The following is a 27144-nucleotide window of genomic DNA, read 5'->3' as shown; positions in this document are numbered from 1 at the left end:
GCCAAGAGGCTGACACAAGGGTAAAGGTGGAGTACAAGAAAATAGCACAGGGGAGAGCGAGAGTAACTGTTTATGCGTTGGAGAGTGGAAGTGGGCAAAATTATAATTTTCCCTCCTCCCAAACTTTTGTTTAAAAACAGCGTTTTGCAGAAGCAAGGTCCAACCATATTTGCCTTTCTGAATGCTATCACTTAGGTTCAGATCCTCTTTAGGGCAAAAGCTAACAACACATTTTATACTGCATTTCACTTTACTGTACACATACCTGAGATTAAATATGTTGGGTATGCTGGGTTCAGTTCCTGGGGTGCTATCTGCATGGAGCTTGTGTGTTCTTCCCCATGTTCATGTGGGTTACCTCTGGTTTCTCAATTTCCTCCTAGTCTAAAGAAATACTGGTAGATTAACTGGTTTCTGGGAAACTGGTCTTGTGAATGTCTAAGTATGTGTGTTTGTGTGCGCCCTGCGACGGACTGGTGTTGCGGACCCTGCCTCGCGCCCATTACCTGCTGGCATAGCCTCCGACTCCCCTGTGACCCTGTATTGGATAAAGCTCTTAGAAAATGGATGGATGGGTGGATGCTATGAAATGAAATAAGTTGGCTGTTATTCAAACATTTTTGTTTTTGAAATTTATTTTTAAGTGATCAGGTTGAAGACATAATAAAAGAGATAATAAATAAAAAGCACCGGTGTGAATACTGATTTGCATGCAATAAAAAAAAACATATTGAGCCATTGCACAGGGCTGGTTTAATGCATTTTACATTCAACACTGTAATTTTCTTAAAATTACACATTCCACACTAGTTTTGCGACATTAAATTCCAGGCATTTTCTAGATAAAAATGACATTAGAACACTGGAATGTATTACAAGCTATCAGATATATACTAAGTGTGCGAAACAAAACTGGAGTAGATACAGTAAAATGCCACATGACAAGACAGTTTTATCCTTTAAAACTTTTATTTTCTGTTTTTGTGTGGGCTGACATCTAAAATTAAGTTGGCACTGAGTGATGGCGTTACATGTCACGGCCTTTTGAGACCTTCAGGGTCCTGGGTGATCTGTTGATGAAATATGGCTTCAGAGCTCTTGGCTTATTTTGGCTCTTCTGGTATCTGAATTGGTGCAATTCACTGACCTTGGTCTGTGTTCTTTGGCTGCACTTTTGTCCTTTTCTATTGCTACTAAAGTGTTTAATGGAAAAAATTGCCATTTTTTCTGACAGGGAAAAAGTAAGCAGGCTTGGATTTCCTGAACTTTAGGACATTTGATAAGGGAAACATAATGCCTTTAAAAGGATCTAAAACTTTGGACAAACATAATATAAGCAAACTGTCTTCACATTGCAAAGCGTCCTTTATTATTCTGATAAAAATGTCAGTAGGGATTAATCTGAAGGTTAAATACATATAATAATACAATTATATATACAATATTACATATTTAATGTTTACGTATTAGTTTCCTAATTAATTTGATGCTGTGAATAAAATCTGAAAACAACGTGGTTCCATAGCAAAGGTCAAAACTGTATAAAAGTAACACCTAAGGAACACAGTATGAATACTTTACCTACTGTACCATTCCTCAAGTAATGTTCAGCATAACAGCAGTCAATATTTTCAACAAACATATTTCTTTCTCCAGCAGGGTTATACTGTATGTGAGACAAGGTCATTCAGTCAATATTAACACCCAAACCTATTTTATCAAGTAAGAAGTTGGCTTCATTTGGCTCACTGTTTCCCAATTTGTATTTATAGTATTTACAACCTGCACTAAAATAATAATTGCTTTGATCCATGTCCCATGTCTTAGTTTGTTTTTTCTTGCCTACTGTGCTTTCTAGAAACAAGAAGCCTGTTCTCGCTTATCTTGATGTACAAAGTTAACACTAAAAACATCTGCGTTGCCCACCACAAACACAGAAGCCAGTGTGGAGCAAATGCCTGAACTAAAGAGACGGGAATATGAACCATGTAAAACCAGTACACAGACTATTTTCTCAATATCTCTTTTCAATGATGTCTGTAAAACTGAAAATACTAACATGCAAATGCACATATTCTCCCTCTGGGGCACCTTCAACATTGCAAATGCACATAACATATCAATGGTGTTCTGCAGAAGAAACTTAAGTTTAATATATATATATATTTTACAGGTTTTAGATGGAAAAAGTGCTACTGTACTTGTCTTTGAATGATTTCTTCAGGAAATTCTCATTTTAAAAGGAGAAAATTTCGCACAGCAGGATTCGCTTAACATAAGAGATTTAAAACACAATGAAATTGCACTGCTTTTTTAAAAAAGATTATCATCGACATGTACTGATATAATCTTTTTATGTGATACCTAATGTAAACGGTGAATATATATGAGAGCAATTAATCAGTTGTCTATCATTCATCTAGATTTTTATGTCAGGGATTCCTGCAAACCTTTGTTTTTAAAGGCCATTTCATGCAATACAGGCAAAACAAAACAAAATGGGAAAAATATTCTATATTAATAGGATTTGAGAATGTAAAGACAAATTTATCAGCAAACCTTCAGAAAGCTCAGACCCAAACATGATGCAAAACAAAAGGCTGCATACAAAAAAAGCATACTTAACTAATTTCCTGTCTATGGTACAGATAATAAATAAGTGCTGCTTTTCGCAGGACTGAAAACCAGTAAAATAGGTTGGCATTTAATCTGCGTCATTCTTCTTTTTACATATATTAAATCACAATAACTTACACAAATTACATTATCCAAATTATAAACTACAAATGTTCAGACCTTGCATTTTGAAATAAAACCAATGTACAGTGATGATGGATATTTAGATTAACACACATAAATTTATATTTATCACGTCTATCATCTGACAACGATGGAGAGCTGTCATACTGGTATTATAATGTACAGTACATGGAATACATAGTTACAGTAGATTGAAATTTGAATGAACCAATTAAACAACAACAACACATTTAAAATATATACCTTGTAATATAATTATGACATACAATTTATACCAGATTAGACATTTATACATACATATATTCATATAAGTCATTTCTAACCAGATATAGTGTCTAAACTATATTGGAACCCACTCCAATTTTTTTAAATTATACAAAAATCTTTGCAAAATCTACATTTTTTCCACAACAGGTCAATGTATCTTGAGCGAAACAAAAAACATGGTTGAGTAGTTATGAAGGCTTCTACACTGACAATGTTTTGTACTTCAGGTTAAGAGACCTTGGTTTTGCAGATTAAATACAAACCCTGTAAATGGGCGATTCTTCTGTGAAGGCAAGTTTCTGCAAAGCTACAGGTTTTCCAGGTCAGTACGAATCCATTCCGTGATCATTGAAGCCACGTCTTTGCTAGCATCCAACACAAAGGCATGTCGAATCCCTTTCTCACAAAGTTGAATGTTGCCTTCTGGGAAATCTTTCCTTATGTCTTCATAATACTGTACTGGGCACCAGTGGTCATTTGCACCATAGTAAAATATGAGCTAGGACAGAAAAAAAAATTGATTAATGAACAAAGATACTGTATACAGTAATTGTCTGTTTCACAAGTTTATCACATAAATGACAGATAAGTGCAAATTCAATGAGGCCTGTTTTTCTCCCCACAGTAGAATTTAATTTGTATTCTTTTTTCCTGCATCTCACACAACTAAAGCAATTGTATGGACAAGTTTGAACCAAGCTACCTAAATGTCTACCAAATGAGCTAGATAGGCTGAATGGTCTCTTATCTGTAGCCTTTTTATGTTCTAATGTCACTAAACAAAAGGTTAACTGGAACTCCCTGACGTCCAACGGGCACCTGTCAGCTGCTGGTACGTCTCATTCAAGTGAAACCAATCAAGCTCAGCAGTTCACCATTACCAGCTGGGGAGACAGAAAAAGCTTATTTAGCTCTACTTATGGGTTCTTAGCCAAAGTCAACAAGCACTCACCACCGATACATCAACCTCACCCTCCCAATTGCATGCCTTTGTGCTTTGTGTCATTTATAGAGGTGAGTAAATGTTGGGACCTCAGTAGTGTGTGAGGAAGTAAAAATGAAAATAAAATGAAAAATGAAAATAAAGTAATCAAGAACAGAGGTGTCCAGCAAAAACATATGAGATAAAAGATGGAATCTGTTACAGAAATGTACCAAATGCATTAGATACATAGCTAATTGCATTATATCCTCCTGGTTTGAACAACTTTTGTATTTGCAGTAGCACATTTAAATAATCTCATAACATGAACTAAAACATCAGCATACCTGATCAGGGTTTTTAGAGGACCGCAACAGTGAAAACAGAACCATAAAAATTCTCCCCAATCCCACATATGAACACATATCTTCTTTCCAAAAACACTGTCTTAGAGCAAGATAAAACTCTGTTCAGGTGTCTGCTTAAATCATGAATAAAAAAACTAAAATGCATTTTCTTGAAATTGCACTGGACTCCCAGGATGTGTGAAAGCCCATTTTCAACAAACGTGCATATGTTGCATGTATAAGGTAGTACATGGAGGAGTTGGAATATCTCTTGCTCTTATTTCTTGTCACTTTTGTTAGACAGACTTCACAGTGCCCAAAGAATGTTTTCCAATTATACCCCACTGCTGTGCTTCATTCACTAAGCCCCTTAACTTAATTTAGCCTTCTGGCTAAAATGATAGAATCATCTATGGGTGGGACTTTCCCAGAGTGCAAAGCAATGGGACATAATCAGAAATGCCAATTACCTCCAAAATCGAAATAACTCATTTTATCTCCATTTCAGGGTGGTTCAGAAAAATCAAATTAATAGGCAACTGAAAAACCTTTTGGGGCCATTTTTTAAAATAGCAAGGCAAATAAAAGAAAAAGCCTACCTAATCATTCAATATATAATGAAGGGAATTCAAAAAGCCATATGCTCCTACTTGTTATCAGATAGCAGAGAGAAAATGAAAATGTAAGTTTTGAATTTAACAAGAATGTTCTGTAAATGCAGTGTAAGTAGCTCTGAAGTGAAGCATTTCACTAAATCTCCACAATAATGAGGTCATATTCAGAAAAAGTGCTGGCAGAAATAGAAAACCAAGTTACTAATTAAATTAAATCTGCTGCTTATATTTATTTGTCAATGCATTTGAAGATTTTTTTCAATTATGGCAGTTTGGAAAAATGGTGGCATGATTATCCATATTATAAGGACAAAATCATCAGAGGTGTTTTGAGTCTGTTTTGGGTGATTGTATTATTAGTTCTTATATGTAAGTTCTTGAATACAGTAAAGAGGCTGTAAGCGGCTCTTCTGCTGTAAACTGGGTACTTTGATTCTATATGAGTTTTGACTGGTCACGGGAAAAATCTCAGACTAAATGCTAGGAATGGCAGTTAAGCGAGCTGGGCTCATCCAGTCAGACTATGAAGGCCATCAGATTAGACATGCACTGAGGCTAAGGACTATATTTTATTAAACTAAATCAGCCAAGCCAGTCTTCCCCAGGATTTCTTCCTTTTATGTTCTGGCTGTGGAAGTGCCTCTTGTTCTATTTTGTTTTAAACAGAAGATTGCCACTGCATTTATCACAGAGTGGACAGCCTGTTTATGTTCTATAACAATTTCATAACTTCACTCCTCAGTTGGAAATCAAACTTAATTTGCATCTTTTGTGATAGTTAATTGCTGTAAGTGCCCCTTTTATGCAGCCTTTTCATGTAGGGAATTGACAGTTCCCAATGCCCTATGCTGCTGTAATAGTCAGAGACATCCTGAATGCATATTAAATGCTACAGACTTGACACTGTCAGCTTGAGTGTGAGCCATGTCATTACAGGATGGTGCCAAAGGTTCCCAGAGTGCTGAGGTGTCATTGGTGTTGGATAGCCTGGAGCTTAGCTTAGCTATGTGAGCTGCTATGTTAGCAGTGAGAACAGCAACATTCATAAGTACATAAAAAACAGATCAACTAATCAAGAGGAGTTTGGCCCCATCTAGACTGCTTGGTAGTCAGTAGCTAATTGATCCAAGCATCGCATCCAGCTGTTTTTTGAAAGAAGCCAAGTTATCGGTTTTCAACAACAGGGCTGGGTACTGTAGATTGTCCCACAACCCTCGGTGTCCAGACTGAAGCACCTTATCTAGGCTATTTCTTGAAAGAAGCCGGGGCTTCTACAGAGATGTCAGATAGGTCTATAAGTAAAAAGTGTTGGGGAGGAAGGCAGCAAGAAAACTAAAACCTTAGAGATTCCACAATAGAATACAATTAAAATAAACGTGGTATTCAAGATTCACAATTAAACAGATTTTTAATTTTCAACATGCAAGAGAAACATGGGCCTTTCCATTGAAGTCATAAGTGTGTATTTGACTTTTTAGCTGCAAAACCATTTAAGCAGGGCCCAAAAACACAGCCCTCCTGACACGAAAAGACAAACATTCCTGGGCAGTACAATCAGGAGTCTGGGAAAAGCTCACTCTCATCTCACTAAGGAGGGAATAAAAAGTCTCACAGCAGCCAGCTTGTCATCAAGTTAATTATGGTGCGATAATAAAAGTTACATTCAGACTATACAAGACACAAAATATGTAAATATGTAAATACACTGCATTACATCACCAATACTACAGCTATAGTCAAAAATTTCAACTAAGTCAAACAACCTGAAATTCAATATTAATTGGTGTGCTGCTGTTTTTTTTGCACAGCCTCTACAAGGTTATATTATGAAGGATGAGGTTAGCTAAGGTCAGAGTTTTAGAAAAGATAAACTTTAAAAATGAAATGATATCACCTTTTTAAATGGTGAGAGATAAACTCCACATACCCTCATGCTTAACACACAGTGCGCTGTGCTCTGCTTCATGTCAGCATTAGAACGCGCTCGTCTGTGTGAAATGTGATCTGCATTCTTTCCTCAATAAGCTCCATTCGTAATGCAGAGTAAAAGCCATACAAAGGGAAGCACCAAAGTCTCAGAATCAGCCTGATGTTTAGGGCCCATTATCAAGGTGAATATTACCAAGTGTAAATATCTCATGTTTAGGGAGTAGTAGCCACAAACTGGTTGGAATAAAGTACCCCTGATCATCTCTTTTAAATGACTACATACATGATTATTTCTGCATGTGCACACAATTACACTAACACTGTTATGACTTAATAGAAATAGAAAATTGTCATATAGTGAGGAGTGAGACAAAGTGCCCTCCAAAAACATTTATGGATAGGATTTTGTGTCCTGCTGAAAAAATGTCATAATGTAGACAGCATTGCAAATAGGAAAGGTCATATTTACCAAAAATCATTAATTTAACACCAGGAAACATGAGGGTCACAATTACTCACACTCTTGTACTTAGTATTTAGCAAACCTTGTTTCAGCTGAATCACACTCACAGACCCCTCCTGTAGTGTGCTATGAGCCTGTAGCAGTGGTATATTTCACCATTCCCCAGACAGAACTACTCTAGATCTTTCAGTCTCTTTAAATTTCCATTTGTGAACTGTGTTCCCAGGTTTGAACCACAAATGTTTGATTGAATTGAGGTAGCCAGTCAACCAATTTGAATGGTTTGGATCATTTTCAGTCTGGGATTTGGCTTCTATGGATGAAAATATGCACATAAAGTTATGGAAACAGTGAAGCTAAACAAGAGGATTACCTGTATGAAAACAATATCCTAGAGAACAGTCAAAATGTATTTAGGAAAGGTAGGTCTTGCATGACCAACTTGTTAGAGTTCTTTGAATAAGTTATAAGAGTGCACACAAGGCATATGATGTGGTGTAATTAGATTTTCAGAATCATCAACCATACAGTAGATTTAGATTTTCAGGCTTTTGATAAAGCTCCTCTTAAAAGTTTAATTCGCAACCTGTAGACAGCAGACATTCAGGGAAACACAAGGGCGAGGATTTAGATTAGTGTAATAAAAAAGTTTTTTATTAGATTTTATTTCAGATAAGGAGTGAAAGGACAAATTGGGGTACGATAAATTTGAGGAGTAGCAAAGGGATTTGTACTATTGGTATTCTTAATTTATATCAATAATCTAGATTCTGGTATGGTAAGTAAACCAGCCAGGTTTGCAAATGATGCCACATTATGAGGATTAGTAAACACTGCAGAAGCTACAAATTGAAATAAAATAGATTTACATAAAATTCAAGACTGGGCAAACACATGGCAGATGATGTTTAATGTAGACTAGTGCAAAGTTTTGCATGCATGTAAAAAAATATAAATTATAAATACAAAATGGGAAGCAATGAGCTACAGAAGAAAAGACTTATGAAAACTTTATCTTCTATAAAATGTGGAGAAACAAAAAGGCTAACAAATTGTTTGTACAGTATATGCAGTTAAAATAATAGAATGTAAATCAAGGGGTGTGATGTTAAAATTGTACAATGAACAAGTAATACCTCATTAATAATATCATGTACAATTTTCAAAAGAAAATGCTGCTCTAGAATATGTCCAGAGAAGAGCAACCAGATTATTTCCAGGGCTGATGGGAATGCTCCTTTTTAGTCTTGAATAGAAAAGATTGCCAGGGACTTCATACAAGTTTTCAAAATCTACCTAGCGGACTTCATCAGGATGAAGTGAAACAGGGCCCAAGTGAAAACTATGTGGAAATGTATTTTCGTTAACATTAATTAGGGAGGCCCACCTTTACTGAAAGGCTTGTGGGAATATGGAACAAGCCTATCCAGGCATGTTGTTAAAGCCAATACCCTGACTTCTTTCAGGAAATGGCTGAATGACATCCTTAGATCAATTATTAACAACCAAATGAGATAGATGGGATGAATGCTTTCCTCTCATTTCTAGCCTTTCTTATATTATTATTTTATTATGGAATTGCCCATTTTGTCCTGTTCATGGCAGAGGGAACCAGGTACAGTGCCTTGCGAAAGTATTCGGCCCCCTTGAACTTTTCAACCTTTTGCCACATTTCAGGCTTCAAACATAAAGATATATTTTTTTTATTTTATGTGAAGAATCACCAACAAGTGGGACACAATTGTGAAGTGGAACGAAATCTATTTGATTTTTGAAACTTTTTTAACTAATAAAAAAATGAAAAGTGGGGCGTGCAAAATTATTCGGCCCCTTTACTTTCAGTGCAGCAAACTCACTCCAGAAGTTCAGCGAGGATCTCTGAATGATCCAATGTTGTCCTAAATGACTGATGGTGATAAATAGAATCCACCTGTGTGTAATCAAGTCTCTGTATAAATGCACCTGCTCTGTGATAGTCTCAAGGTTCTGTTGAAAGCGCAGAGAGCATCATGAAGACCAAGGAACACACCAGGCAGGTCCGTAATACTGTTGTGGAGAAGTTTAAAGCCGGATTTGGATACAAAAAGATTTCCCAAGCTTCAAACATCCCAAGGAGCACTGTGCAAGCGATCATCTTGAAATGGAAGGAGTATCAGACCACTGCAAATCTACCAAGACCTGGCCGTCCCTCTTTGAACTTTCAGCTCAGACAAGGAGAAGACTGATCAGAGATGCAGCCAAGAGGCCCATGATCACTCTGGATGAACTGCAGAGAACTACAGCTGAGGTGGGAGAGTCTGTCCATAGGACAACAATCAGTCTTACACTGCACAAATCTGGCCTTTATGGAAGAGTGGCAAGAAGAAAGCCATTTCTCAAAGATATCCATAAAAAGTCTCGTCTAAAGTTTGCCACAAGCCACCTGGGAGACATCCCAAACATGTGGAAGAAGGTGCTCTGGTCAGATGAAACCAAAATCGAACTTTTTGGCCACAATGCAAAACGATATGTTTGGCGTAAAAGCAACACAGCTCATCACCCTCAACACACCATCCCCACTGTCAAACATGGTGGTGGCAGCATCATGGTTTGGGCCTGCTTTTCTTCAGCAGGGACAGGGAAGATGGTTAAAATTGAGGGGAAGATGGATGCAGCCAAATACAGGACCATTCTGGATGAAAACCTGTTGGAGTCTGCAAAAGACCTGAAACTGGGACGGAGATTTATCTTCCCACAAGACAATGATCCCAAACATACAGCAAAATCTACAAAGGAATGGTTCACAAATAAACGTATCCAGGTGTTTGAATGGCCAAGTCAAAGTCCAGGCCTGAATCCAATCGAGAATCTGTGGAAAGAGCTGAAAACTGCTGTTCACAAACGCTCTCCATCCAACCTCACTGAGCTCGAGCTGTTTTGCAAGGAAGAATGGGCAAAAATTTCAGTCTCTCGATGTGCAAAACTGATAGAGGCATACCCCAAGCGACTTGCAGCTGTAATCGCAGCAAAAGGTGGCTCTACAAAGTATTAACGCAAGGGGGCCGAATAATTTTGCACGCCCCACTTTTCATTTTTTTATTAGTTAAAAAAGTTTCAAAAATCCAATAGATTTCGTTCCACTTCACAATTGTGTCCCACTTGTTGGTGATTCTTCACATAAAATAAAAAATTTATATCTTTATGTTTGAAGCCTGAAATGTGGCAAAAGGTTGAAAAGTTCAAGGGGGCCGAATACTTTCGCAAGGCACTGTATTTGGCCAAAATGTCCTGATATGTGTCGCTCACATTTCCAGGACAGGTAGATGCAAAATAACTCCAAATAACGTTAAACCGCCATCATATTTCACAGTGGAAATGAGTGTTTTCTCAACATGGCTCCACTTTTCATTCAGATGCAGTCTGGCAAATCTGAGTCACCTCTTTTCCATTATTCATTGCAGCCTGACCATGAATGGAGGCAACATCAATCTTTAATTTTTTCATACTCTGTATCATGAAGATGCCAGTGTGTATCCAGCTGTTGTCTTTAGATTTGTGGTTTGACCCACAAAGCACTTGTCACACAGCCTGTGTGAGTATACTACTCATACTTATGTACATGTATAAACTCTACAATGCAGAAAAGGAAATAAACCCTGAAAACTGAATTTTGTGCTTTTCCACTAAGGACCAAAAAATTGGCTAACAAACCTGATGCACAAGAATACATTAGTATTAGTAGAAATTAGTAGTCCACGAACTGTGCCTTGTGCTTATTTTGAATATCAGTGTGTCCATTAGGCACATTTTTGTGCCTAATGAAAAGTGCATGGAATGGGTAGATGAAAGAATATGGGAAGGAAAACAGGAAAGTCATTTATACTAAGGATAAAACGCTTTATTGTCCGGAACTATTCCTACACCTTCTCAGCTGTCACCTGTCTGTTCACAGAGTCATAGTTCAAGTGGCAGTGACTCAGACAACTTCCTCTATGCTGGCGTTCAATGAACTAGGGAACTGGTTAACAAACAACAGACCATTAAAACACTAGCCCTAGGTTCTTTGCTGAATTAAGCTGTAAGCTATTTAATGGCTGGGTGCTCCTGTGCTATCACCAGCGTATCTGAATCACTTCTATTCAAAAGGTTACCAAGAAAATTAACCTTTTGACCTTTGTAAAGAGTTACAGCCAAAGACAGCACCCCTCCCATTCCTAATAAAACCACAATTACTAAAGGGGAAGAGAAACCCATTTTTTGTATTTATCAAGCAAAAATCAAGGATTAATGATAAAGCATCAGTTTTCGCATCACAAGAACAATGATGCAGTAACTAGAGATGAGATTATGGTCTACAGGAAGTCAATCTTAATTTAAATGAGATTTAAATAGTGTTGCTATTGGTAGGACAGTTATAAATAACAGACTACACCTACACCACACCTTATAGAAAGAAACATTATGCATCACACATAACTTGCATACCTGCAAAGATAGCTTTGAACTGGTACAATATCTATTCATTTAATTGAAACTAAACAGATAACAATAAGCGATGGATTTAAGTACACGTACATTAATTAAGAACTAAACATTTTATTTCTTACCTTGTCCAAATGTTGTTTTATGGTTGAATTGTCTCTGTCCAAAACTTGTACCATTTCTTGGCTTCCCATATACATGGCGTTTGCTGGCAAGACAAAGAAGTACATTGTATTTCTCCAATGAAAACATCTATCCTGAATATTGCATTGTTAAAGGGAGTAGTGGAGGGCATAGTTACAGTATATTTTCTTAAGAGGCTAATATCTTCCGTCTTTTAACAATTGTTCTTGAAGTGAGGTTTCATTACTCTGTTGTGCTTAGATGAGCTACTTATTTATTGTTTTTGTTACAACACAACATAAAAAATGTGTAGAGATGGTTGATTATTGTTCCCAAGGAGAGTCAGAATCTTATCAGTAGAATTACTGAGCATATGGTAAGTTACCTGTCTCATAAACGACTCTGAAGTATTTTAGTTTTAGAGTGCCACTGATGTTTTTAAGGTGTTTTTAAACTTGTCTTTGATTATTTATTTTGTTACAACCAGTACTTTTGGAACAACACTGCATCTACATTTTGTTGCAAAGCCTTAATACTGTATATGCAACATATAAATGAATACCTGCATTAAATAAAATGAAATTGCATAAAAATAAATATTTCGATCTATTTCAATCAACCAATCAACTAACTGTCTAAAGAGGTGAAAAGTCCCCTTTTTATCTAAAGATTCATTGGCTAATAAAAATGATTAACAAAAGAAAATGACTTGACCTTGAGACAATGGCAACCTCATCTCATGGTACCAACATATTATACAAGAACTGAATTAATATCCTGCCTGAACCCTCATTTCCTCAAAACTCTTCATACAGATCCTTCATTTCCATTCCGTTATGGATTTGGGTTCCCTGGCTTTCTCAAATTTCCACCTAATTGGGTCTGTTACAAGATAGCTAGAGGTTTAATGTTAGCTTGAGAATGATATTTTAAAATGAATCCGAAAATAATACTTTATCGGCTTGTGTCTCAAGCACACACTGTAAAACTTTAAACACAAAGCAGTGAAATACAGGATTTCTTTTTTTAAATGAGAGCAAAGCAGTTAAATATGGAACAAGGTACTTAGTTTGTTTCAGCTTTCAGATATCACAGTTTTCCTTAAAATAATTTTGTTTTTCCTTTTAAATAGCATTAAATGTTCTTTGTATATACCACAGAACCTGATGACGTTAGTTTCCATGGGTGTCAGAAAGCAAGAACTACATTTCCTCTGATTTACAGGAGAAACTATTAGTGACAGGAGCAAAATGAAGTCCTTGAATACTTGTATTGTGCAAGACTGGGGTGATAGCAAGGCAGTGGAATCAAAAGGAGCTGATTAACAGATGTGAGCCACATATGTTACAAAAATATATCTGTCCTTAAATTAAATAAAAAAATTATATTATATTACCACTCAGAGACGTAGGACAAATGCATATCTGTTTATCTTCTGTCTAATGAAACAGTAATTTAAATTTCATCCCAACAGAGTGAAACTGAGCTTCCTTGAGCTAAGCTTTCAAAGAGTCTGTAGATGCCTGGTCTTGAGTTAAAAGAGGAAGAAAACACAGTTAAACTTGATTGAATAATATGAAACCTTAATAGTAGTCATTTTAGACCCCATAATAACTCTGCTTCAATCAACAGTTGTAGCCAGCTACAAATCAAAGCCTATAATAAAATAAAAATAAAATAAAATGCCTGTTTTCATTTAATTTTTTGAACTACTAACTACCATTCTGCTGGATTGTGATTGTAAATGATAGAGAAAGTATTTTCTTGTTAATCTTAGTGAAATTTAATGTAAATCTAGGTTTAAATACACTTCCGGAAGTCTCGTAGAAGAAATCTGTAACCCACAAACGTGCACACACACACATGCAAAAACGCAGCTGTTATAATTCTCAGACATGACATGTAGATCTTGGGATTTTTTTTCATTTAAGACAAAAGCAGTTTTGGACTGCCATATGATACTACTCTGTAAGACATTATATATAGCAATGACAGCCCAAGAGAGTTAAAGCTTCTGTAAGAATTTCTTTTATTCAAATAATGTGAAATTCTATTATTCAGAACAACAGCCTCCTGTATTTTTGTCTGCTGTATTTAAATTATGCTCACTTTCTACAATACCCATTGGTCCAAAATTCCATCTGCAATCTTTCCTCTGCCAATAAACCTTTTTCCTGGTGGCTTTCCTTTTCTTTCGTGTGAATTATAACATAAGAGCATCTCTGTGCTTTCTAGGCCTTCTTCACTTGTGTTTTAAGCAAACTCTATATTGTCAAACTTATTGGTGCATCTGTGATTGAAATGATCATGTCTCCATGGCATTTTATGATTTTTCTTATGAAGTTAAACATATTGTTTCATGAAAGCAGACTTTTAAAGTAAAATTAATAAAAACCTAGCTTCAGGCAATTCCTAATACAAATCTAATAAAAATATCCACCTTGTATCTTTATCATTCGGATATTAAGAAACACATCTTCAGTGAAGTATCAAAATATATTTCCAAACATTTTAATTCAACATCTATCTAATATTTAAAAAAACAATTGTGTTTTTAGTTCATTTATTACATTTCTGTAAATGGAGATGCTCCCTTTAAATATGCTACCTGCATTAACCAACAGTGCAATACTAAGAAAAGTATTAAAGAGGAAAATGCAAATAATGAGTCAAATGTATATTTGTAAATCCTGTCTTCAATATAAAACAAAATCCAATGATGTCCATAAAAGATTTTACCTGTCCTCTTTTTTATTTTTTTAAAAGGTTTTGAGCTTGGCTTCCTCTAAAGACACAGACAAGAGTATTGGGTAAACTGCACCTTGTCAGGACAAATACATCACCTACACAGTGAAATATAATTATTAGGCCACAAAAGTTAAAAATCTATAATAACTGTAGGACAGTTCAAACTTTATATTTTTGCTGTGCACAAATACTGCAATAAACCACCAATCTTTTAATCTCTCTGTGTTGTTTCAGTTTACCTGTTTTAAATTGTTCAACTATCCAAAACATGGGGCACTTAGCAATTTAAGATATGTTGCTCTTGGGAATATAAATGTAAAAACAGATAAGAGGACAAAAAAGGTTTTTGCATTTTATAATATCACAAAACTTGTGCTTACATCTCACAAAGTTTGACATTTTTGTGTTTTAACCAGAAAAGTAATCTAAATACAAACTGATCAACATAGCCATGATACACTAAGATTTGAAAATTAAATGCAAGTATTTGATAATATCCCTAACAACACAGTTCTTCAAAGGTTATTCGAAGTACGTAACTTTATCTTTTTCATCAATCCACAGGCAAAACAAAAGGCAAAATTGACAGTTATAACTGAAATGGAGAATTTTTCTACTACTAGGACAGTAGTTAGTTGGCATGAATGTTTGTTTAAACAAAATTATTACCTTTAAAGGGTGAGAGTTTATAACGGGATTTTGTTGCACAGTAAAAATGTAATGTTTAAGAGTGCCAATTCTCAACTCACCCTTAGCTGCCAAAGTGAAAAAATGTTAATTTGCTCAAAATTAATTTCCATATATGTATCTTAAATTAGCACATGACTGGTCAACTAAGCAAGGATATAAAAACCTTATACTAAACAAGCTGTTTTAGGGGTGTAGGTGTATTTAGATTACTTTTCTGTTTAAGACAGAAAAATGTTAAATGGATAACATTTTGTGACATATAAATACAAATCTTGTGATGATATAAAATGCAAAAACCTTTGTCCTCTTGTCTGTTTTTAGACTTATATTCCCAAATGTATGTCCCAAACAAAGAGGACAAATCTGAATATTAACAAAAATAGAATTGTATGGAATATAATTGTATAACACTTCAAAAACATCTTCCCTGACTGGCTTTGTAGTAAACATTCTGTACAGATTCAATTCAGGAAATGTGCAGTTCCTGTGGTGATGCTGGGGCTCCAACATCTCCATGAAACAGCTGGGCTTGTGCAACATACACTATGATGTAATGAGTGGGGCACCTTTGATAAATAGCCCTTGCCGGTCTCCAAAACAGAATCATGCTGTTTCAGACATCTATCAGTTTCCCTGAATGTAACTCCAGGAAGTGTTACCCTCAAGCTTCTTTGGAAAGGCTCAGATATGCTCCCAAGAGTAGAAGAAACAGACACAAAATAAGCTGAATCAGACTTGGTCATGTGTCCATCAATTCTCATTTTATTTAGAGGTCTAAAGATCAGATTCAACATGAGATTTATTTTCCTCAAAATTAAAACTAATTACAGGCCACTCTCCTTTTACGAAACTGAACCAGAGTTTTCCAGTCATAAGCAGGTGTACAGTAGGTGTAGTTTCTGTTCAATATAGAAGTTTTTCATGAAAGTAAACTACTTGAAACCCTTAAAAATGTTTATTATGTATGAAAGTGATCTCTATTTTTTTTTACTAAAATAGATCTGTGGTGTCCAGTTTTTGTTTGGTCATTTCAGTCCTCTTGCATACAATGAAACCAAATGTATTATTCAACAGTGCCCTTTAATTTTTTTAAATCTGATTTAAAGCACAGCTGAGGTTTTAAAAATGATGCCTTTTAGATCTCTGTGTGCTATTTTCGTAGCAGAAATAAACATATGATGTGTCTGAATTTTAATTATATCTCTTACTATAAATAAATATTCCTCAGGATTTTGGCTTACGAACCCCTTGCCCCCTTTCCTACGCATATTAACCACACATTACTCATTGTAAATGGCAGACTAATTCTGGTTTGTTATTAAAAGTGAAAGCAGAACAATATGTACACACAGCATTTGTACACAGTCCCATTTATAAATGGGGCTTTCAAATTTGTGGATCACATGCACATTACTAAAAGGCTTTTGTTGAGAACGACTGAGGCCTGTTCTAATAATCAATTCCCTTCTTGAATGTGAACAACTGTGGTGAGGCACTGGTAAAAAAAAAGCCAGAACATTGTCTAGAGTAGAATATAAATGGAAAACATACATTTAAGCTTCATTGGTTTTTATTGTAATGATGATTTTCAGGATTGTCCAGCACTACATTAGTCACTTTTGTAAGAGAAATGCTAATCAGTTCAAATGACTTCTGCCAAAGAATTTAATGAGCAGCAGCTGATTTGGCATTAGTTAGGAAACGGACAACATTGAACTGAAACAACTGCATGACTTTGAAACAGCCTTGGCTTTGGTTTTTGATGAGTTGGTTTTCACTGAGAGCAGTGAAAATGGCACTTTCTCCAAACGGTCAAATTTCACTGGCAGGAACTTCCAACAGGTCATGACAGAGATGTTGCAGTCACTTTTAGTAGCCTCAAGTGTGTTTCGCAGATCCCAGAACTTTGAGTTCTATAACTCTGAGCACTGGAATTCAATTAGATGCACTTCAAAACCTTCAACACCCATCTACTGAAACACTGAAACATCCATGTCGCTCATATCAAAGCTGTCTGGTTTAATCAGAAAAAAGAAAAAAATTGGAACACAAAGTTGGAAATCCTAAAACCTGAAAGAAAATTCTGATGCCAATTCTTGTATGTACAAACTCAGCAACGCGGGTTGTGCAATGTTTTGGAAGTTCTTTAAAATGCTGGAAATAGTGGAAGGTGGAGGTGCCAATGTCACAAGAAAAAATAAGTTTTGCAAGCTATGCCTTCTGTGTTTTGAAATGACCCATAACAATTTGATTTACACCCTGTAGACCTTCAGTCACCACAGAAATTATTTTCTTAATGCCAATTCCTCTTTTCTAATAACAATTAATAAATGTTTTAGCAAATCTAATTTCCCTGTAACCATGCATGAGTTTTAGGCAGCATAGTTTATCTCAAATTTCATCTGAGTATCTCGCATTGCTCATTATGTTTTATTAGGTTTTAATTTTGTTAATCTATTATTCATACTAAGCAATTTTGTATTTGAGATCAAAATATTAACATGAGACAAAAGTATAGAATTTCAGCTTTTATTTCTGTGTATTATTTTGCACAGTGTATATTTAGCCAAGTTAGAACAATGTAATTTATTGTGTTCAATTCCTCTATTACAGGTGAGCATAAGTATTGGAAGGCATTTCTAATTGCTCGGGAAATTCTTCCAGGTAGCATTAAATCATAAAAGAGCTATGAATATACAGCCATGGTTATTAAATCATTAACGATCTATGAATATACAGCCATGGTTACAACCTTTGGAGTTTACTTTTTGGGCCTCCCTACTGAGTGAGAAGGTATCAACCATGAAGAGGACTAGACAGTTTGATGGAAAAATGAGTAATGGTGAACATCTGAGCCAATACCTTTCTAATTAGAATCATTGCAGATAGATTGGGCATCACCGAATTCACAACACAGAATGTCTTAGAATAAACAATAAAGCACTGGAGGGCTCAACAACTGGGCCAGGTCGTCGAAGGAAGAAGATAGCAGTTCATGACAGAAGAATCATAAAAGCTGTGAAGGAAAAATCTCCAGGGTGCAGGGGTGAAAGTATTTCAATTCAATGTGCGCTGGCAAATTAAAAGAGCTACACTGCAAGATATAAACCTCTCACCAGCACTTAGGAAAAACTAAGGTTGCTGCTGGAAGAGGTGTTAGTGGGGCCAGCAGGGGGCGCTCACCCTGCGGTCTATGTGGGTCATTCTGCTCTAGTATAGTGACAGGGAAAGGCGCGGTCTTTCGGATGAGCCGTAAAAACCGAGGTCCTGACTCTCTGTGGTCATTAAAAATCCCAGGATATTCTCGAAAAGAATAGGGATGTTACCCTGGCATCCTGGCCAACTTTCCCATTGACCCTTACCAATTATGGCCTCCTAATAATCCCCCTCTATGAATTGGCTTCATCACTCCGTTCTCTTCCCCACCGAGAGCTGGTGTGTGGTGAGCGTTCTGGCGCACTATGGCTGCCGTCGCATCATCCAGGTGGGGGCAGCACATTGGTGGTGGTGGAGGGGATCCCCATTACCTGTAAAGCGCTTTGAGTGGAGTGTCCAGAAAAGTGCTATATAAGTGTAAGCAATTATTATTATAAAAATATCTAGAAATAAAAGCTGATATTCTGTACCTTTGCCTTATATTTATCTTTTGAACCGAAATACAATTTTCAATTTTAGCAGCAATAGATTTCACTGCAATGTCCCAATACTTAAGCTTCTCATTATATTAGACACTCCCACATAAAGTATTGCTTTTCCTGCTTTAAAGGTCCAATTGATTACATTTTAGCTAACACACCTGAATGATTGCAGCAAGTGCCCTAATCTGCCCCAACTAGAAACCTGTGATCAAACAGCATGTGATAATGAACTCAGCTGCAGCAATAGACCATACGATCAGGACCAGGGTTGGGAATCTCAGCAACCAATGACTCAGCTGATACAAGTTAAAAACTGAGTTGGAATGAACATCATCCCTGATATAAACAAAAGGTAAATTGATCATTCAGAGACACTGTATTTTTACTGAACACAGCAGCATGTGGCCTCAGTGCTATTTATCTTGGTGAATGGATCACTTTTTTAAAAGCATGTACTGTCCAGGAGCTAAAGCTCCTAGCCAGACAAATATATATATAACAGAAGGAGCTGAGCAGAGCAGTGATCTAGGAGACATCCCCTGATACAGTTATCTCATGAGCTTCGTCCTGGCAGACTGTAGCATTCCATCTCGTAATTCCTCAGTGAAAACGAACCACATTTATTGAAGTTCTTAACTGTTCCTTGTCTTATTACACACAGCAGCAGTCAAGACACTGTTCTTACCTAAAATATTTCTTTGTCTTAAGAAAGCAAAAACAATGAATGGTTCTAAATTTTCTTTTAAAATTGACCAAAAAATATAAATGTATTTTAGAATAAGGAAAATAAAAGGCTTTCTAAAGAGCGTACCTTCAAAAGTCAGTAAAACAAAAGGAAAAGTCCGTAATCGATATCTTGAATCTGTTTAACATTCTTGGAGAGCGAATTTAATAGTTAAAAGACTATAGAGACATTTGTGACAGCCACTTTCAGGATTTAAGTGAGCACTGAGAGACTGAAAATATGTTTTCAAGACTCAATTGTTCTAAGAATAAACCACAATTTATTGAATTAAGTGTAGATTTTCTTTTCACTTCCATTTGTTTTTTGAAAATGAGTCTCAGATGCTATTTTGTATGTTATACATCACAATGACAGGAAAATAAAAAACTCCGAAAAAGTTTAGTTCTATGAACCCCAATTATAGTAGAATGTAACACCTTGAGCTAACCAATCATTTATTATTTTTAAAATGGTAATGTAATTCAGGTCAGACAAACTCCACCTTTCCCTGGAACTATCAGCTGAGTTCCCTTTGGGCTAATCACAGGTCTTGGTGTATCTTTCCAAAAGGTCAAGGGCTGCATAGGATGAGGCTAGCCTGTTGAGTGAACTTCACTCGGTTTTCCAGACAGGATTCCCTCCAGGCCTTTTTAAGCACTTTGGCAGAGAATGGTTTGGGGGTGCTGTGTAAATAAGATACTTGCTCAGTGATCTTCTGCAGGATTTTATAGACAAGTGTCACCAAACTACAAGCACAACAGTAACATCAAAGTTTCCCACGAAAAGGTCAAAAGCACTACAAAGGTCACGTACACTATTTACATTTTAAGATTTTTATTTCTGGAAGCCCTATAAGGTTAAAGATATTAAGTTTAATGAATCCCCATGGATCATAGTTTTGGTTAATGGCACCTATAGGAATATGTCTTGTTAATTCAGCTAGATGCTTGGGGTGCTCTTGAAACGCAGCCTGAAATGTATGTGGTATAACGAATTAAGACTCAAAGATGAGCAGAAAGTAAACATATAAAGGTAAAAATATTCAACCTCAGGCTATGAAAACTAAAAAGTTTTTCAGTAGATAAAATAAACATTACATTTAGAGAAAAAAACTACCAGGATACTGCAATTTATTATATGTATTGTTTTAAAAAATGAAACATTAGATTGCAAATAGTACTATGAGTGGAAATGGCAGTCGTTTTACCACATACAGTGCCTTGCAAATAATTTCAAAGCTTTCCTATGGTGTCCAACTTTGCAAAACTACAAAATAATGCATACAAATCTGTTAAACTCAAGATTTTACTCAAAAACTGAATATTCAAACTGAATACTAACATGGTAAATGCCAGCAAAAACTAAGAGAAAAAACTTAGTACGTGGAGTGCATACATATTCAGACCTGTGAATTTATTTTGGTGGAAGCACCTTTGGCAGCCATCACAGGCACAAGTCTGGCTTTGTCCAGTTTTTGCTTATTCTTCTTGGCAGATTTGCACAAACTCTCTCATGTTGCTTGGGCTTCACTTATGGACAGTATTTATTGAAATCATTCCAGAGATTCTCAATTCAGTCAGGACTTTGACTGAGTAACTCAAGGAAATTCACTTTCTCATTCTTAAGCCACTGCAGTGTAGCTTTGGCTTCCTGTTTTGGATTATTGTCCTACTAGAAGGTGAATTTGCATCCCAGTTTTAGGTCTGAAGCAGGTTTTCCTCTTAGATTTGACAGCACTTTACTACATACCTGTATGTACTTTCATTTGTTTGGATAAGCTTCCCTGTCCCTCCTAATAAGAAGCAGGGCTATAACACAAAGATGCCTTCACTTTGCTTGACATTAAAATATGTATGGTGGCAGTAGTATGACAGAAGTATAGTATAGTTGGAGTGATGCACTTTGGTGGGTTTGCATCAGATTTAACTTTTGCATTTAGACTACAAATGCCAAATTGTCTCCCATCTTAGCCACTGGACTCTTTTTAAGTTTCTGTTAGCCCCATGTCAGCATCCCTAAGCAGTTTCAGCCTTGTCTGGCTGCTCAGTTTGGATGGACAGCCTAATTTAGGAAGTGTTTGGGTGCCTTTCACTTCTTTATGAATGAATTTCATTTCTCAGAGACACATTAAGGGCATCAGAAATGGTTTCGTACTGTTGACCTCCTGACCAATGCCTTTATACAACTTTATCCCCAAGTTGTTCTGAAAGCTACTCCTTCTTCATAGTTGAAGCTTTGTTTTAACTTCAACTACCTGACTGAGGGACCATACAGAAACAGGTGTATATGTTTATTTTTACATCACATGAAACACTATTAATACACAATGACAGACAGAGGTTAATCAACTAATTGTGTGACTTATTAAAGTAATACATTTTAACTTTTTTATATTATCTACTTTGTTTTGTTTTGAATGTGTTGAGTAGTATTATTACAAATATTATATACACAGATTAATGTCTTCTCCTATCATGACTGCAATCTTTAAAGATTCTTCATAACGCACAAACTGTACAAAGGTCTGATGAATTTTTGCAAGGTACCGTATGCAAACTTAATTTCATTTATAAATGTATTATAGGTTAAAAATTATCATCCAATGATTGTATGAATACATTTAAGGTCTGACATTCTGAAAACACAGTGTTATGTAGCTAATCAATGATGGCAAATGTCTGGTGAAGTGAAGCTACAGTACATTGAAAACAAGCTAGCTTGTGAAGACATTTCTTCCAATCCAATAGAAATATTGCACTCGATTTCAAGACGGCTGTGCCGACAAATACCACTTACTTGTTAACTGTGCATGCAGATTATGTCAGAACATTTCTGCTGTAAAATATCTGCTGCACAACCTGTACTTATTTGCTCGTACAGCACATTGAATTAGTCACTACAGTGGGGCCACTTCACACTGCTGTTCGTGGGAACTCTCGCTCTTTGCGATACTATGGTGACTTACAGTACTTTCACAAATGTCACAATTGTCCAAATTTGAAAAAGCTTTTAAATAATTTTCCACTAAGTTCATATTGAAAAGATGTAATAATATTCTTAGGACAATTATTTCTCAAACCATAATTCTATAAGATTAAATTTTAGACTTACGGAAAACTACACATTAATTATACCAGTATACTGCACTGTGCACACCATTCAACCACTTTCAAAAGTGACTCACTGTCAAGTTATAATTTCACCCTGTGGATGCATTTTGATTAGTTTATAGTGGAGTAATAACAGATACCAAAATAGATTAGGTTTCTGTATTTATTGCATACAGTACCTTCACAAACACCTGAGTCATTTAATCGTATAAAGACTAAAACAACAAGGTGATTACTTTATGCATTATGTGTGAAATGATTGAATATGTTTATTATATCATTTCTGCATTCTGTAATGAGTTCTTAACTAGCTCAATGTTTTATTCTTTAGAAAACAGATCTTGCCTTTGGCTCTGAAATTAAAAAAAAAACTCACAAGCTGAAAGTAAGAACACATGAGTAGCCCTTCAGATGTTCACCGCTCACTGGGTCAGCAGTACAGTCGCTTATGAAGACTCCATCTTTTCTAATATTTTTTTCAGTAGACTCCTATGGAATAAAACATTTTTTTTTCAGTGCGCAAGCCAAGCAGCTGGTACAGAAAGATAAGATCTATCCTTTCTTTGACATCTGCGCATGCAATAAGAAAAGTCTCAAAAACTAAAACTGAATAAACATGCAAGCATGGATCTGAAAACATCCACGCAATAAACAAAAGAATTAGTTTTCCTGCATTGTTGATGCAAGAATCTGTACCATCAACGGGAGTCTTTAAAAATACATTAAATATGTGAAGGTCAAACTAAACACGAAAGGCAAAACTGTGCTTTCAAGGTCAGAAGATGGTAAAGATCAGGAGAACAGATGAAAAGAGCTAAGGACTACCAACTGAAGTATTTTGTTAGCCTAGGCTTCCTAGTAACATGATTCACAAATACAGTTCAAAACCTAAAATAGTGATAGGCCTTAAAAGGAAATAGAACCAAGTTCAAAGAAGCCTGATCTTGGACACATGGCTGTAATATAGAAGAAAGCAGAAGGGTCCTTCCATAGCTTTCTACCTACAGAAAGTATTTTCCAATAAACACTCAGGCAAAGTGTTTAATTCACTGCCAAACGTGTACTGTAAAAAACTAAATAAACTGAACAAGTTTAATCGACACAAAGAGAATTTCCTTTACAGTATAATATAACTGTTCTTCCAAAAATGACTTTGTTAAAGTGTCAGGCAGCCGTCCAGCTCAAGTAATGTTTCCTCACAAGATGTTTCTCAACTTCTACTATATTTTTAGAAGGAAAAAGAAAGCATTATGGTTAAGCACAACAAGGATATCTGCGTTAGGAAAAAATACATTCGATAGAATCAAAAGTTACCATGTTCAAATTTCCTGAGAGCTGAGCTCCTTTTTAAATCCTGTTCTGCATTCACCCTATGTTATGATGGCCAAGCTGCCCTTCTAAGGCACAGGATGAATTCAGTCATGTGCACTACATTATGAGACTGCCATAATGAAATTGTGTGCTTTTTGTTGAAAAAATAAGGTATGTATCTATCATACAGTACATCTCATTGGTATGTTCTGCATTATTTACATTTTCTGAATTCAATATACTGAATATTGAGAATACTGAATAGGGAACACTGGGCACTGACTGTGTTAAGCACAGGTGCTGAATAAACAAGACTCACTTATATCTTTACCAATATACACAGCAGGAGTCTTTTACCTAAGATATCTGAGTGAAGTACAACAGCAGTACTCCACTTGGGATTTAAATGCACAGACTTACAGTTACAAATTCAGAACCCAACCACTACTCCAAAGCTCTTCACCATCCATTTAGTTTGACAAAAGATTTTTCATATGAAGTAACACTCATGTAATTCTCACAACTCATGTGTGGACACTAAATTAGAATTTGTGTCAATTGCAATAATTAGAATACAAAATATTTAAAAGCACTGTTGTTTATTCAGGTAGAGATATCAAACTGATTCATGATCATAGTAATGCCCAATTTCAAAGAGTCTCTAAACAAATGACAATATCTTCAGAATTAGGCATCTAGAACCCAGACTTGGTTATTATGCAAATGATCTTAGAGTCCTTGAACAGGCTTCCTTCCGTCAGATTTCAACTTGATCTAAAACCCTTCCACTTCTTTTTAAGGCTCTTCATGACGTGGCTCACCAGTATCTAGCCGATATTTTTTTGTTCTGTTTTCTCCATGTGACCTTCAGTTAGTCTGTTCCAGCTTACTATGTCTTCCCCCTGCTTGTCTACACTCTGTGGGTGTCAGGAGCCTGTTGTTGCAGTGCCCCAGAGCTCCGAGAGACCACCCCAAAAGAATGACTCAGCCACACAAATTCAGAAGCTTTTTTGGACTTGTTTGATATTCTGCAAAGAATATCAATATCAAAGAATATTACATTCTTGAGTTTGTATTTTTAAATTTTATTTTAGGCAATTTGATAAATATGTCTTGTAAAGTGTTTTGAGTTTACTGAATTTGAACGCACTATTTAAAGTAAAGACAGATATTATTATTATCACCTTTAACATTGCTGAATTATGTTGCAAATGTCTCCCCTCAGAAGCAAACTGCTCAAAGCAGATATTTGCCCCTTACAGCAATGCTTAACCACATCAACTATATGAACATTTATTTTTAATTTAAAATAAATTCTAAACTGCAATATATGCTGCTTAGCCACTTCTCTCAAAAATCAGGACTTTTTTTTGTTTTGGTAACTTATAGAAATGACGGTTTACCATCTACAATCCGTAAACTGTGTAAGTACAAACTAGTATTTGAACCAAAAGAAGTAATTTGTGTTGTCTTGTGCTGTGTACATGGTTCACTGTGATATTTCCTTCTGCTGCCTACTGTTGCTACTTTTGTGGGGAAAAAAAACAAGATGTTGGCAAATCTCTTTATGACTACCTCAACCTGATCCAGCAAAAACAAGCTCTTAAAAGAGCAAGAATTAACTATATTAAATAGCTGGAAACCGCAGGTGCTACTGCTTTTAATAATGGCTGTGATTTGTAACTTAGCTAATATTATGCTCAGCAAAAAAGATTTCAACATTTCCCATTACTAGAAGAAAGCCACAAAAACCTAATATATTAGAGAAAGGTCAATGTACAAAATGCTTTGTTAATATTTTTTATTAAATAAATTACATAGTATTACATTGGTTATACACAATATAAAAGCTTTTAAAAAAGAAACATTTTAAAAACAACAGTTAGCATATTTGTATTTTTGTTCAAAACTAATTTTGTTTGTAATGAATCACTTGACAATATAATGTGTAGAACCAATGCCAATATTGTATAAGGTTTGTATAATTAGCAGATTTTTTTCACCATAACTCAAAGTTTAAAATAATACATGGTAGTCAGAGAAAAATATTTTTCCAATCTGGATTTTACAAATTAGAATTAATGATTTGCCACGTATACTACCTTTTCCTAATGGATGAAAAATAGTATGCAAAGGTAAATTGTGTTCTTCTGATTTATCAGTAATTAGACAAATACTTTACTTGACTTAATTAAAAGGATATGAAACAACAGAATTTTAAATAAACATACTCTAGGAAGTTTAATCTGCTAGAAACACATATTGTGAATTATGCCTGTCATCTCTCTATTAATTATAATTATACATTTACAGTATGTGTACCATCATGATAAAAAAAACAAGATACTTTATAAGAACATACTGTAAGGATACAAACAATAGGAGGCTATTCAGTCCATCTAGCCTTTCAGGTATTTAGTAGTTAATTGATTCCAAGATCTCATACAGCTGTTTCTTGAAATAAACTACAGTCCATCCTGGACAGTTCTTTTGCTCTTGCAGTATGAAAGAACTTTTTATTATTTATTTTAGTCTCCACTTGATTATTAATTTCTAATAGTCCTTTTTACCTTTGTACAATGCACAGTACTCTTTCTTTTTTTACCTAGGGTGCAAGGGAGCTGGAGCCTATCCCAGCAAGCAATGGTGCAAGCAGGACACACACTGGACAGAACGCCAGTATATCGCAAGGCACACACAGACACAAACACACATCAGGACCAGTTTTCCATGATGCCAAGTAACCATCCTGTATGTCTTTGGAATGTGGGAGGAAATTGTTGTACCTGGAGAAAACTCATGGGAACACCAGGATACCATACAAACTCCACACTGAGAGCACCCCAGGAATCAAACCCAGGGCCCTGGTGATAAATACTGCACCAACGTGATGCTGTCTTTCTCTTTCTGTCTGTCCTACTTATATTCTTGAACCATTTGGGATACTGTTTTGTGCGTCAAGTAAACCACTGTCATTTATTTCCCACAAATTTCATATCTATCTTATCCTATTTTACTTCTCTTAAATGGTGTCTAC

General features: G+C 35.7%; 1 protein-coding gene across 3 annotated transcripts in view; it reads right to left on the bottom strand.

The window, feature by feature from the left end:
* Positions 1 to 730: 730 nt before the first annotated feature.
* ldah (lipid droplet associated hydrolase) overlaps positions 731 to 27144 on the bottom strand; it is a 113519-nt gene continuing 87105 nt past the window's right edge. For 2 of the 3 annotated variants that reach the window (XM_069199119.1, XM_015357141.2), the window contains exons 7-8: positions 11889 to 11971; positions 731 to 3526 (exon numbers count right to left, since the gene is read on the bottom strand). In XM_069199119.1, the coding sequence (XP_069055220.1) occupies positions 3335 to 3526; positions 11889 to 11971 (275 nt within the window). In that variant the 3' untranslated portion in view covers positions 731 to 3334. Of the gene's footprint in view, positions 3527 to 3846; positions 3912 to 11888; positions 11972 to 27144 lie in introns of all 3 variants that reach the window. The other variant, XM_015357145.2, reaches the window with a different exon arrangement.

This window comes from Lepisosteus oculatus, chromosome 2, assembly GCF_040954835.1.
Source record: "Lepisosteus oculatus isolate fLepOcu1 chromosome 2, fLepOcu1.hap2, whole genome shotgun sequence".
Classification (NCBI taxonomy): Eukaryota; Metazoa; Chordata; class Actinopteri; order Semionotiformes; family Lepisosteidae; genus Lepisosteus; species Lepisosteus oculatus.
This window is presented reverse-complemented; position numbering and strand designations above follow the sequence as displayed.